Source organism: Carcharhinus amblyrhynchos, chromosome 7 (genome assembly GCF_965287045.1).
Source record: "Carcharhinus amblyrhynchos chromosome 7, sCarAmb.v2.hapA, whole genome shotgun sequence".
NCBI classification, from domain to species: Eukaryota; Metazoa; Chordata; class Chondrichthyes; order Carcharhiniformes; family Carcharhinidae; genus Carcharhinus; species Carcharhinus amblyrhynchos.
This window is the reverse complement of record NC_137330.1, coordinates 101,245,706-101,261,099: the sequence shown is the minus strand read 5'-3', so window position 1 is coordinate 101,261,099 and position 15,394 is coordinate 101,245,706. Positions and strand designations below refer to the sequence as shown.

Below are 15,394 nucleotides of genomic sequence, written 5' to 3'. Positions count from 1 at the left end.
CCAGTGGGCTGATGAATGGCAGATGAAGTTCAATTTAGGTAAACGTGAGATGATGCATTTTGGTAGATTGAACAAGGGCAGGACTTACTCAGTTAACGGTAGGGCACTGAGGAGAGTTACAGAACAAAGAGATCTAGAGGTACATGTTCATAGCTCCTTGAAAGTGGAGTCACAGGTAAATAGAGTGGTCAAGAAGGCATTCAGAATGCTTGGTTTCATTGGTCAGAATATTGAATACAGGACTTGCAACGCCTTGTTGAAGTTGTACAAGACATTGATAAGGCCTCACTTGGAATACTGTATAAAGTTCTGTTCACCATATTATAGAAAGGACATTATTAAATTAGAACAGATTTACCAGGATGCCACTGGAATTTGATGGTTTGAGTTATAAGGAGAGGCTGCATAGATAGGGATTTTTTTCTCTGGATGGGAAGAAAGCTGAGGGGTGATCTTATAGAGGTCTATAAAATAATGAGGGGCACAAATCAGCTAGATAAATAATATCTTTTCCCAAAGGTAAGGGAGACTAAAACAAGAGGGCATAAGTTTAAGGTGAATAGGGAGAGATACAAAAGTGTCTAGAGGGGCATTTTTTTTCACACAGAGGGTGGTGAGTATCTGAAACAAGCTGCCAGAGGTAGTAGTAGAGGCTGGTACAATTTTATCTTTTAAAAAGCATTTAGATAGTTATATGGGTAAGATGAGTATAGAGGAATATGGGCCAAATGCGAGCAATTGGGATTAGCTCAGGTGTTTTAAAAAAAAAGGGTGGCATGGACAAGTTGGGCCAAAGGGCCTGCCTGTTTCCATGTTGTAAACCTCTATGACTCTATGACGATTGTAAGATTCTATGAAAGATTTTAACTGTGTCTTGGTGACTTGGTTGAAAGGTACATCCAATATCAATGATTCCTCTCCTGAATTAAGCAGAGAGTCAATGTGGCCATATAAATATGGGGTTCAGATGATGACTTTGTCGTACATGCTCCTTTTTGCCATACACTGCATAATTGAGCTGAACACTGAATACCATTGAGAAATCTCTTTCCTCTTTTTCACTCACTTCCCCAATTTGACCTTCTCTTGATACCATCTAGATGTGTCTCTCTCTTTCCAGATTCCTGAACCATCAGTGACTGGGGCACAATCTCAAACAAAGTTGGGGTAATTGTTCACATCACAATATACGATTATTAAAATGCATCTAAGTAACACAAGCTGCTTTTTGCAATGTTTCTGGCCTGTGTTTTATTATTCGTTTCCATTTCTAACTTGATAATTTATATTTGAATTTGTATCTTTGTACACTTAATTTAAGAGAAGTGGAAGCAGTATTCTATTTATAGACAAATATATTCCATTTGTAGCTATGAATACAGAAGGTCAGTAAATAAAAGTTAACTCATCAATCTTGCTACTGATCATGTTGGCTAGAAAACCTTAACTAGACAGAGCTTTTCTCACCCACCCCCACCAACCCTAGCCATGTGATCTCTATTTGCTGGTGGGGGTTGGGGGGGAATAAAATACCTAAAACAAATTTTCTAGGCTCAGAGAGAGAAAAATTCCTCTCTGATCCCCTCAGTAAATCAAATCCAGTCCAGGAGATCACAAGAATCATGCTTTATCCATAAAGAATCATAGAATCTTGACAGTGCAGAAGGAGGCCATTTGGCCCATTGAGTCTGCACCAACCCTCTAAAAAGCTCTCTCCCCCACACATATACTTTGGGCTAATCTACACACCTTGGCACAATTTAGCATGGATAATCCACCTAACCCACCCATCTTTGGACTGTGGGAGGAAACTGGAGCACCCGAAGGGAAGTCACGCAGATACAGGGAGAATATGTAAACTCCATACAGTTACCCAGGATCGGAATCACACCCAGGTCCCTGGCACTGTGCGGCAGCAGTGCTAACCATTGTGTCACTGTGCTACCGCATAAAACACTTGCAGTGGAAATAGTTCTTGGATAGTGACACAAAATGGACATTATCAGATCAACCACCTGTTAAACACAGTGCTTGATACTCAATCCCATTGCAGTCACTGCAATGAAATGTCAAGGGCTGCATATAATGGGCAGTCAATCCAATGTTGCCTCTTTCATGTTACTGCCCGTGACAATTTTCTACCCCTTGCTTTATATAAGATGTGATCTCTTCCCCAGTTCAAATCTGGGTAGGCACCCTCTTGAAGCTATTATTAATTTACCGTCACCAAATACTGTTCCAGTTTGGGCCACACCTCACTGAACACAAAATTGGTGAAGTCCGCCAAACCAAAGCCCTCAGTAACTTTTTATTTATATCTTTAATTAAAACAATGTTAGAGAAACAAAATAGGCTTACCAGAAAAAGAGCCGCTATCATTGAGATTTAATGCCTTGATGGAAACAAACCTGGGCTGATTCAGCAAGATAAGACATTATTGATTGAATTATAACAGCAATGCCAATAAGCATGCTGCCCGTGTGACTCTTTTCTTTCTATTCCCTTTTCATTAAATAGCATTTTAAAAAATGGTTTAGTTCCTACCTGACCGCACTGATCGACTTCCGATTGAATAGTACAACAGCAAGGGAATAGCTTGGGTAAGAAGTGAACACACACCCAATGAATGAATCATAAACATAATTAGCAGTTAGACTTATAGTTAAATCAGGGGTTTGGCTGACATACAGCAAACAAGAGCTTTGTTTAACTTTACAAATGATTAAACAGCTGAATGTGGGAGCTGAGTGTATTTGGGTCACAGATAACTGAAAGACCACTTCAGCCTGATCCACAGATGTTGACTTGCCCCCAGTTAGAATCCTATGTTTAAATACTAGTACTATGTATGTATGTATGTATATATAAGGCAAAGTGTTTAAAATAAGCTGCAGATTGCCCATTTTGTCCAAGGTGAGTTTCACCCTCAATATTTGTTACACGATCAGGGACAGAATTTTACATTCCCGCGCTGGTGGATTTGTAGGTGGGGGTTGGAAGGAAAGTTTTTCATGTGGCTTTTCCACCAGTCTCCCACCCGCCCTGACCTCGCCACAACTTTAGCTGGGACGAGTGAAACACTTATACTGCCAATTATTGACCACTTCAGAACTCTTTCAAATCCAGCCTCAGGCTGGCAGAGTTCAGTGGTATTGGAAGCCTGAAAGGGAACTTTATTCGGGTCCTGGGTGGGAAAGGTGATGGGGGCACTGCCATCAGCAGCCTCATTCTAACACCTGGAGACCCCTCCCCTCTGCTGTCCCCTGCCAGCCCACCTCCCCCCCTCAGTGCCTTGCCCTGTTTATCTCCCTACCCCACTGGCCTCTGAACCAACACACCCAGCCCCCTCTGCCCTCCCCCAGAGCCTCATCTCCCCACTCGCTGTGACACCATTCCCCACCCCTCACCGCCCCCACACACACTTGTTTGGTTCTACACTCTGGGGATATAGGGTGGAACTTCCCATTCCAGGACGAATTGCATGATGGTGACCAAGAAATTATGCAGTTGGGAGTTTTTGCATGGCAGGTCGGGCTGGATGTGTCTCTCACGTGTCTAATCTGGGTGTTATATTCAAAAGGTGTTCGGACATCAACTTCCCCACCATTGAAGAAGTAGGTGGCTTGTCGAATGTCTGCCCTCCAGATTCAATGACACCTCCCTCAACGTGCTGTTCGATGCAGTGGAGGCCAGGAGGGGTGACATCTGCCCAGAGGATGACATGAGGAGGCTGAGCCATCAGACCAGCCTTGCAAGGGAGGAAGTTTCCAAGAGGTCAGGGCCCAGACCAGAGAACTGCAGTGCAGGAAATGGATGAATCACCTTGTCTGTTCTGCTAGGTAAGCAAACCCTTACCATTCATCTCACTGAATGGCACAGGAGGCATGAGCCTCAGTGACAAAGGCTCCAATCATGGGCCCATGCATTGAAAAAAAATTGCTTAACACGATAAGGTGATGCCTCATACTACCCCACTGCAGTCCATCTAGTCTGCAGGTGGACAGGCCACCTTGAGTCACTGACCCTTCCACACAGAGAGCTCAGATGCTGTCTGGGGTAGGGACAGAAGAGGGTTAGGTGTTGAGGATAGCAGCGAGCACCGCTAATGACATGCCTCTGTGAGTCATATCCATCTATCTGCATGGGTTCACCGCTCTGGAGGGTGCTGTCCCAGAACCCTTGTGGACAATCTGTAGGGCATCAATCAGATGGAAAAACAATCCAGTGGGTTATCTGTAAGGCTTTGAAAACAAGATACATGAAAGCCAATTGCTGTCAACCCCATTTCCTTCTTTGCGCAGGAAAAGTTGAGAAGTAACAGAGAGAGGGAAGACGGGAGGGGGTGGCCTAACTTTAAGAACCGCACTGAATTTGAGGAGTTCCCAGTTGGCAGTGGAGGAACCAGACTGAGTGTTTGGAAATGGAAAGGCGAGCGGGAACCTCCATCCAGTAAGGATCAATGCATAATGCAGTCACATAGAAAGCTGAGGGTCATGTGTTCCTCCATGTTGGAGGCAGCTAATGCAATCACCAACTTCTCCTCTCTCACTAACAGGGCATAGCTGGAAGTGGAAAAGGAACAAGAGGAAACTCTCCAATAGTTCCTCCAACCATAGAGGAGGAGGGACATCGGCGCAGAAGCTGAAAGTGCACCTGTAGAGGCATCACCAGTGCAGAGACACACAGGTTGGTGGATTCAGGCAGGGTGTCACATTCTGGTGATCACCATATGCAGATATACCTGCAGCAGGAGATGGCAGTTTCAATCAAGCTCACTGACACTCAGAGGACTGGTGGGGAAGAAGCATCTGTAATGCCCAAATTGGATGATGAGGCTCTGAGATGTGACATGGGATAGGGGGTAATGTGTTGGCATGGATTGGGAATTGGTTGGCAGACAGGGAACAGAGTGGGAATAAATGGGTCTTTTTCCAAATGGCAGGCTGCGACTAGTGGGATGCAGCAGGGATCAGTGCTTGGACCCCAGCTGCTCATGATACATGTAAATGACTTGGATGAGAGAATCAAATGTACCATTTCCAAGTTTGCTGACAACACAAACCTGGGTGGAAATGTGCATTGTGAGAAGGATGCAAGGAGGTTTCAAAATGATTTAGACTAGTTGAGTAAGTGAGCAAACACATCACGAATGCAGTACAATGTGGCTAAATGTGAAGTTATACAATTCAGTGCATTGTACAGATCAGAAAGGAAGTGTATTATTTAATGGGTGATTATTTGGGAAGTATGGGTGTACAGAGGGGTCTGTATACACCAGTCAATAAAAGCGGAGAGGCAGGTGCAGCAAGCAGTTAGGAAGACCAGTGGTATGTTGACCTTCATTGCAAAAAGTTCAGAAGTAGAAACACCTTACTGCAGTTATACAGGGTCTTGGTGAGACCACACCTGGAGTATTTCATGTAGTTTTGGTCACTTGAGTTGCGAGCAGCCATGGTTGTTATTCCCATCGATGTCCAGTCCAATACTATTGCCCTTTTCCCTTGACCCACACCACCCATTGACCCCCAGATCTAATATTTGACCTTTCCATAGTTACTCTTCAACCTGCCCTCACCACCTCCCATCCCACGCAGGTGGTTGTCCATGTCCTCTTGACCCCACCTTCCAGAGGAGCCCACCCCTCTGACAGTAGATGCGTCCCACCTCATTCTGGTTCTCTAAGAACAAGCTTCTCCTTCCATATGCCCTCCAACAATATTCAACATCCCTCTGCCCATCATTGTCATGCCCTCACCCTTACCCTCCCACTGACCAGCTCTCACTGCCCTCTTTAAACTTCACCATGCCTTCCTATCACCAATTTCCTCACTATGCCCCCACCCAGGATAAACCAGTTAACATCACAGACCCTTCCCTCAGGACCCTATTTCCCTCTTGACCCACACTGCCTGTTCATATCTGCACAAGTCCTCCCCCATGCCTATTCACACCTACACAACATCCCTGCCAGGCCCACTTCTACACAGTGCTTTTCACCCTCCCTCTTTCTTATGCTCAACACCCGCCACCTCCTCTGCCCACTCCACACTCACCCCTCCTCTTCATTCCCCTCTTCCTGTTTATTCAGTCAGGAGGAAGTCCCACTTAGAGAACTACTCAGTCTGGGCATCTGAGGCCCAGGTAAATTCAAGGAATCTCAGGGCGCGGAGGTCGGGAGGGGGGGGAGTGGGAGGAGACGGCTTGGGCGGGGAGCGCAGAGGAGGTAATTGGGCCCTCAGGCAAGAGGGTAAGGGGAAGGGAGATGGCGGTCAGGAGGCTGCCTGACCTTAAGTTGGGTATGTTGGACTTCAGAAGGGGGCTTCAGATGGAGGTGTTCCCCTTGTGAAGTTAATACCTAATTGAAGATAAAAATCTTACACACAACTAGCATACTCCAATTGGATGAACAAATGTTTGATAAGTTGGAACTGATATTTTTGTTGCAATACCAAAGATTTCTCCTCAGAAATTCAGGAACCCCTTTTGCTCTGGATGTTAATCTACAAATGTGGAATCCCCAACAAGGGCTGAGATGAACCCCCCACCCCAAGTACGGTTGCAGAGCGAATCTAACTTAAACTACCTCTTGGTCCATCCGTTTTTATTGGTGATGCACAGAAGAGCCTTTTTTGGCATTGAATATCACTTGCCATTGGCCCTGACATTTTTGTAATTCTGGAAGATTACCATGCGGTAAATTGATCGATCTTGAGGATATTTCTGACAGGTAAACTGTGCTGATCTCTGCAAATAGTCACACCCTGTTTTTTTTTAAAACTTGTTTGGAAGGTCATCAAGAAGAGTAGAAGTACCAACACAGCTTCCTGGGGCAGGCTAGAGACATATCTAGGAGAAAAGGGTTCCCAATCATAGACCTCTTCTATCTTCTCTTGTAAGGAATTGCCAGATCGAATTCAATAATGTTCCCCTGAATCCATAGTAATGAAATTTAGACAACAGCTAATCCTGAGGAACTTGTCAGCTGCTTTTGAGAAATCCAGTACTGCCATTTGAGTAGTTTAATCTCCTTCAAGACTTAAAGCTAGGTCATTGATTACTAGATTACTGGTCCATTGACATAGCCACTATGCAGCCAAATACTAGTCTGCACAGCCCATAACAACATGATACTGATTACAAAATGGAACATGACTTTTGAAGTGCAGTCCAGATTTCCACATAAATTTGTCAACTGCTTTTGTGACACTATCATGTTAAATGATAACATAAAAGGTAGATGATACCATTATTGAAAGCCTATCAGTACACCATATAAAATGTAAAAAATTCCCTTTGAACTTCTGCAATACAATCAAAGGCAGTTTCACACAACATGAGTTAGAACCCGTCTTTGAATCTGTTATTTGAACATGGATTGTGCGTAAAATTAAAAGCTAGAGCTCCCCTATCTGCCAGCTTTTGTAAATGCATGTCCTATAGCAGCTTTGAGATACAGGTACGGAAGATAAGTTTTAAGTTTTATTTATTAGGCTTACATTAACATTGCAATGAAGTTACTGTGAAAATCCCCTAGTCGCCACACTCCATGCCTGTTCAGTTACACTGAGAGAGAATTTAGAATGGCCAATGCACCTAACTCATCTCATCCTTTCTGATTGTGGGAGGAAACCGTAGGAAACCCATGCAGACACAGGGAGAACCTGCAAACTCCACAGAGACGGTCACCCAAGCCGGGAATCAAACCCAGTTACCTGGCACTGTGAGGCAGCAGTGCTAACCACTGAGCTACCTTTCTTCCCCTGCTAATTTTCTGCTGTTCTTGTGTTTTGGTCTCCTAGCTCTTTGCTGAAGATCAGTTCCAAGGATATCAGCAGCCTCCAATACCTCAAATCTATGATCCACTTTTCTCCACCATCATTGTTGTTTACCCTTTCTCCTTGGTTCTCATCACATCCCTTATCACTTCACCTTCCCACCAATGCATTCTTCTTTTTGTGATATGGTTGATCTCACAATCTACTCCCATTTAAGCTATATGTTAAGTCTGTGTATCTGAATGTCCATTTTACTCTGATATCACTCACATCCACTGTAATCCATCACCAACACACCCTGGCCCTACTCTCATTTATTCCTCTTCAAAAACAGCCAACAAAAGATGGGTACATCCTCATCTCCAGCCAGACTCCCTCATCTGACTCTCTGTTCCTCAAAGAGGGGAAGGTTTCCCAGGCCATTGGAGGCAGTGGGATTGGGGAAAATTGAGGAAAATAGTTGTATCCTGATGTTTTCCCACCTCCTAATTGGACATCTTCTGAAAACTTCAGCCAGAGGGCCGGCTACTCATGTGTCCAGGTTCCCCATTCAGAAATCACTCACCGTTCCAGCAAAGACTGAGACCTTTCCATTTTTCTGACCAAAATGCATGACCTCACACTTATCCATGTTAAACTCCATTTGCCATCTTTTGGCCGATTCTCCTAACCTATCTACATCCATTTGTAGGGTTCTTATTTCCTCATTGCAACTTACCGTCACACTTATTATTGTGTCATCTGCAAATTTGGCTATAGAGTCTTCTATTCCTGTATCCAAATCGTTAATATAGATTGTAAATAGCTGGGGCCCAAGGATTGAATCCTGTGGCACCCCACTAGTTACTTTATGCCGTCCAGAAAAAAAAACTTACCCTGACTCTCTGTCTTCTGAACATCAGCCTGTCACCCATTCAAGGTAATAAATTACCCCTAATCCCATGTGATCTAATCTTGTGAATTACCCTTTTGTTCGGCACCTAAGCAAATGCCATCTGGAAGTCCAATTATACTACATCTACAGGATCCCCATTATCTACTTTGTTACATCTTCAAAGAACTCCAGCAAATTAGGGAAACATGATTTGCCTTTCATAAAACCATGCTGACTCTGATGGATAGCGTTTTCACTTTCCAAATGTGCTGATATTGCTTCCTTGATAATTGATTCCCAACAACAGATGTTAAACTAACTGGTCTGCGATTTTCCAATTTTTGCCTCCCTCCCTTTCTGAATAAGGGCGTTACATTAGTTTTTTTTCCAATCCACTGGAACCTTCCCATGTCCAGGGAATTTTGGAATATTATAACCAATGGATCTTTGTCTATATTCAAAATTCAACTGTGTTTTTTAAAATAAAATTTGAGTGTGCAAAGCAACACCCTTCCTGCCTTTCTCTGAACTTTTATCTTTCTCTCTGTCTATATCCATCCCTTGGATAAGATTGGTCTTTTCTAACAAAACAGAGGTGAGCTTATTAGTCAGTTTCAGAAATTAATGAGCATTATTTTTGAATTAACATTAGCATGAGGATTCTTTATCTTTCCTACTCACTCACTCGTACAAGCATAAGCAATAACTAACAATGATCTTTTCTCTCAATGAAATGGAGGTGAAGTAATTAGTTGCCTGCAAAGATCAACTGCTGTGTTTTCTTTTTGAAAATGAATAGTGAGCAAGACATCTTTCTCTTCCTCCCTTGCCACTGCTTAATAGACTTTCTTACATTTACAAGGTGTAGGCAAAATGGACAACATGTGGCTAATTAAAGGCCTATCATTCTTTTCTCACTCACATAGAGCCTCTTTAAAAAAAACACTCAACACAGCTTTTACCACAATAAAGATCTTGAAGTTATGGGAAAACCTGTTGGGCTGATTGGGCAATCTCAAAGTGATAACTCCTCGTTATAAAATAGCAGCAATAGTGCGTGGCATGTAGCAGGGAAGCATGAAAGTATTTAACATGGAAAATATCCATTTGATTATCACCTGCGTGTGGGACCAGCCACTATAAGAATGTTTAAACATTTTTCACTGAAACATATCCCACACACTGAACTTACTGTGAAATACAAAGAAAAGATGGCTAACCTGAAGATCAAAGAAATAACATTTGAGGGCTTTATCATATAGTAAGAACTCAAGAAACAGAAACATGAGTTGATCACACAGCCCATCCAGCTTGCTCCACCATTCAGTACAATCAGGGCTGATCACAGAATCCCTAGAGTGCAGAAGCGGCCATTCGACCCACCATGTCTGCATCAACTCTCTGACAGGCCATTTACCTTGCCCTACCCCTGTAAACCCACACATGGTTAATCCATCTAATTTACACACTTTGGGGCAAGGAGCAATTTAGCATGGCTAATCTATCTTAATCTCCATTCAACTCCATTTTCCTGCCTGTTCCTGAATCCCTTTAGGCGAGCCCGGCCCGAAAATCCCACTTAATGTCTTTTATGATCCTTTCTGGACAAAAGCTGTTTGATGAGGGATTTGGAACCAACACAAAAAGGTGCCAAGTCTGTACATTCCTTTTCCAAACAATGGTTGATAATGTTTCTTTTTGCAAACATATGCTTTTTAAACAGCTGACCATAAAAATTTATAATAACCATGACTACATGTCCATGACAAAACATGTACCTTGGCATGGGGGATCATAAGGAGGACTTTTTGAACACATATTTCAAAAGATCCCTGCATGCAGATTATGGTTCATGTTACCAGTGAGGAAACACAAATCTTTGAAAATCCGGCCTGAATCTGTGAAAACTGTGGAAGATTAGAATATGCCGAGTCCCACAATGGAACCGGCTAGTTGGGAGTGTCGGATGCGGGCTTGTGACATGAACCAACCCACATGCTGAAAAAGGCATTCCCGAAACCAGGAACCCCCAGAATGGAATTGGCAATCCAGGATCTGGGACCTGCCCAACGTTTCTAAAGGGTTTCTCGTGCATCCATCCCAGCTCAGTGAAAATCCAGCCCATGAATTTTATTCAGATTACACAGAAACGTTGAGGGAAATGGAACAGGATACCAATAGGGAAGTCACAATCACATCATATGACTCATATAGAATCAGATCCTCAGTATCTAATTACTTCATCTCAGCTTGGGCTAAATAAGTGAATGCAGAACACAAGACATGCAGGAAATATACGCATTCACAGCAAAATAAGAGTTAACCTAGGCATCTCAAGTACTTTTCTTTTAGCATTTTAGCAGAAGTGCTAACCTTGTTTATTTAGATGGTACATCATTATCGACAGAGTAATTTCAATGCTTAAGAATGAAGGAAAATAATGAAGAAATGCCATTACCTTTGGCTTCCAGAGGAAACCGACACAAACATGGTTTTGTTCTGCTTACCTTTGTAGATTTTTCTGTTGGGCTTTTTGGACTTGTGGGGCTCTGGGATTCCTGCTTTGTGTTTTGAGCAATGTCGACAGTACAGTCATACTTGAAAACCACCTCAGGATCCTGTGCGACTCCCCTAGTGAACAGCCAATCACTGGTGCCGACAGATCTGCAGAAGTGTAATAATAGTTACAAACCTATATATTTGAGCTGAATTCCATTTAATATTTCGTACCGAAATGTTACCATGACAATTGAAATGATACACAGGCTGTTGGAGCACCAAGGCAAGGCTTATAAAATGAATGTTGAAAATCTAAATTCAGTTTAAGCAAAGTGAACTGAGTCATTTCTGAGTGATTAGACACAACACAAATTCAATTTATTTTAATATTTAAATTTATTTGCTAAAGGTCATGCTTTAGTTTGGATTATGGTTTCACCTACCTGCAGCAGGTGATGGGGATGGAGGCAACAACAACTTGCATCTATATACCACTTTTTAGACGGTGAAAGACCCAAGGAGCTTCACAGGAGTATTATTGAAAAACAAGTCGGCTGAGCCAAAAAAATGAAACATTAAAACAGGTGGAGATAGGTCTTAAGGAATGTCTTAAAAAACAGAGAGAAAGGGGAATGTTTAGGAATTCCGAAGCTTTTGTTTGGGAACCAACGAGCAAGCATGGGAGTGTTGGGTGAATAGAATGTGTTATGAATTAGAAGACAGGCGGTAGAGATTTAGCTGAACTCAAGGTTGTGTCAGGTGGGAGGTAGGAAACCGGTCAGGAATGCATTGCAATAGTCAAGAGAAGATGTGACAAATGGATGGATGAGGTTTTCATCAGCAGATGAGCTGAGGTAAGGGGGATGTTGGTGGTTGGGGGGGGGGTGCAATTGGCTGACGTTATCGAGGTGAAAGTCGGCAGTCTTGGTGACTGGTAGCATGTGTGGTTAACTACGACACCAGGTTTGTGATGAAGAGCTCATTGGTTTGAAGCTGAGCTCAGGGGTAAAGAGGATGCCAAGATTGCAAATTGTCTGTCTCAATCTAGGGCAAAGAAATTCAACCTGAAGGGAATGTTGAAGACATTACTCCAGTATTTAACTGGAATAAATTTCTGCTCATCTGATATTGGATGTCAGACAAGCAGCCTGACATAACAAAGACACTGGGAGAGGAGGTGGTGAGGTAGAGATGGATGTCATCACTATAAATGTGGTGCCTGACATGATGTATTTACATAAGTGTTTCCAAGGGGTTGCATGCAGTTGAGAAAAAGGAAGGGGCCAAGGATAGGGAGAGGATATACTCGGACATTACTGTGGACATACTCACTTCCACCTTCTTCTGTCGGGAAAAAGTTTGAGATCACGTACCAACTGACTCAAGAACAGCTTCTTCCCTGCTACCATCAGACTTTTTAGTGGATGTACCTCACAGTAAGTTGATCTTTCTCTACATCCTAGCTATGATTGTAACACTACATCCTGCACTCTCTCCTTTCCTTCCCTATGTATTCTATGAATGGTATGCTTTGATTGTACAGCACGCAAGAAATAATACTTTTCACTGTGTATCAATAATAAATCAAATCAAATCAAAGACATGAAGAGAATCAATTGCAGGAAATGTTCTGATTATGACTAGATAGGTTAGAGTGGAACAGGGAAGAGCAGCCTACTTAGCTGACCAATGGAGAAGAGGCATTGGAGGGAGATGATGCGGGCTGTACTGAAATCCATGGGTGGGCTCAAATCTGTTGCACTGTGATTCTGATCAGAGTAGTAGTTACTGAACCAGGTTGATACAAATTGACAAATGGCTCTGTAAATGGTTTTACTTCTGTTAACCATAAAAATCCCTTCCTATGTACGTACTTGGGTCCAGGTGAGGCACAGCTAATGGCAAGCATAATATAATAGAACTCAGTAATGTAGGGGCAGGAGTAAGCCATTTGGCCCATCGAACTTATTCTGCCATTCAAATAGGTCATGGGTGATTATCTATCTCTACACCATTTTCCCCACTATTCCCATCTCCCTTGATGTCATCAGTATCCAGAAATCTATCTATTTCTGCCTTGAACAGGCTCAATGATTGAGCTGATTAAGAATTCCAAAGATTCGCTGCCCTCTGAGTGAAATAATTCCTCCTCATCTCAGACATAAATGGTCAATCCCACCTTCCAAGTCTGAGTCCCCTGGTTTTTGACTGACTTGCCAGGGAAAACATTCTACCTGCATTTACCATGTCACATCCTGTGAGAATTTTGTAAGTTTCAAAGAGGTTACTTCTCATTCTTCAAAACTCCAGAGAATACAGACCCAGTTTCCAGATTAAATATAAAAATTGATGGCCTTGTTCTGAGTAAGGTACCAACAAATCAGGATCCATCACGAAAGGAACAGATAAAAACTGGAAAGGAAAATTCTTCAGGAATCATCCTTTGAACCAGAAAACCAAGCAATTGCATGGTTAATGTAGCATTCGACTATGCATTCCCTCTGATGTCATTGTCTGCTTGAATTGATTGGTAACCCCTTCATGTCAGAGTCAGAAGACTTTGGGTTTAAGTTCCACAACTTGAACAGCTGACGTGGATGGACACTCCAGGGCAGATCTGAAGAAGGGCTATATAAGAACATAAGAACATAAGAACATAAGAAATAGGAGCAGGAGTAGGCCATCTAGCCCTTCGAGCCTGCCCCATCACAGGATGCCAAATCTACTGGTTCAAATGGATGTTAACAATCCTGAGGCAACAAGGAACTCTCCTAATGCTTCAGGCAATTTTCCTCCCTCAAATACCACCAAGATGAGATCACCCCTGAAGTGGTAATGAACGTTCTCCCTCCATTGCCAGCACATATTGGGAAAGTTACAGACCTGTTGCGCCACTGCTTTTCATCCATCAACTTCAGTGTCATAAATTCACAAAAATGAAGCCAAAGCGGTTTTATGTCACCTCAGACAAAGCCAGAGTTGAAATTGACTTCCTTCCTGCTCCCCATTGTGATTTGACTTGTGTGGGTTTTTATTAAATTCTCCTTTGTGGACTGCTCTGGTGTTGACAGAGTACATTGCAACAGCTGCCAACTGATAATTTATTCAGTTTCACTTACGTACAGAAGGGAGTTGAAAATTCTGCTGGTTTACTGAGAAGCAGAATCACCTGGGGGTAACGGCCAGGCAATCCTAGTTAACATGCAGAAAGCTAGAGAAAGGATTTGGACAGCAGAAACATGGTGAAAAGAGCAAGATAAAACAAGGAGATAAATCCAGACTTAGTGATTGGGTTTTACAGACTCGAGCTCCTTCAATAAGCAACACATTTTCCCCAAAATAGGCTATTGTATAAGATTATGACAAATATAAAAAAAATCCATGGAAACTGATTTATATCCTATGATTGGGCTAACTTTCCAGCATACAGCCAAAACTATGAGTGAGTGAGGAAGATAGAAAATAGAAGCAGGAGTAGGCCATTCAGCCAACCATTCATGCAGGTAATGGCTTATCATCCATCTCGATGCCATTTTCCCCCACTATCCTCATATTTATTGATTTCACTGTTACCCAGAAATCTATCTATTCCTATCTTGAATGTGCTTTGTTCTTACTTCCTGTGCTTTGTTCCTTGTTCTGAGCTCTGGACTCTCCCATCATCGAGAACATTCTTTCCGAATCTACCCTGTCTAATCCTGTTAGAATTTTACAAGTTTCTATGAGGTCCCCTCTAACTCTTCTAAACTCCAGTAAACATAATCCTAACTCACTTAATCTCTCCTCATATAACAGATCCCAGGAATCAGCATGGTAAACATTCGTTGCATTCCCTGTATAGCAAGGACATCCTTCCTCAGATAAGGGCACCAAAACTGCACGCAATACTCCAGATGTGGCCTCACCGATGCCCTACACAATTGCAATAAAACATCCCTATTCATGTACTCAAACCCTCTTGCTATGAAGGCCAACGTACAATTTGTCTTCTGTATCTGCGCGTTTAGTTTCAGCAACTGATGCACGAGCACACCAAGGTCTCACTGAGTGTAAACCTCTCTCAATTTACATCCATTCAAATAATAATCTGCCTACTCACTTTTGCAACCGAAGTGGATAAGCTCACATTTATCCATGCATCAGCCACAACAATGTGGGTCCTCAATATCGAATGCTGCCCAGTGATGGTTACTAGAAAATGTGCAATGAAAACAGAATTGGGAATAGCTGGATTCTCCTTCTCCCC

At 42.7% G+C, this 15,394-nt stretch overlaps 1 protein-coding gene across 2 annotated transcripts in view; it reads right to left on the bottom strand.

The window, feature by feature from the left end:
• LOC145345157 (uncharacterized) overlaps positions 1-15,394 on the bottom strand; it is a 214,415-nt gene that overhangs the window by 152,551 nt on the left and 46,470 nt on the right. The window contains exon 2 of one of the 2 annotated variants that reach the window (XM_080192832.1): positions 11,157-11,313. In XM_080192832.1, the coding sequence (XP_080048958.1) occupies positions 11,157-11,313 (157 nt within the window). Of the gene's footprint in view, positions 1-2,358; positions 2,496-11,156; positions 11,314-15,394 lie in introns of those variants that run through there. The other variant, XM_080192833.1, reaches the window with a different exon arrangement.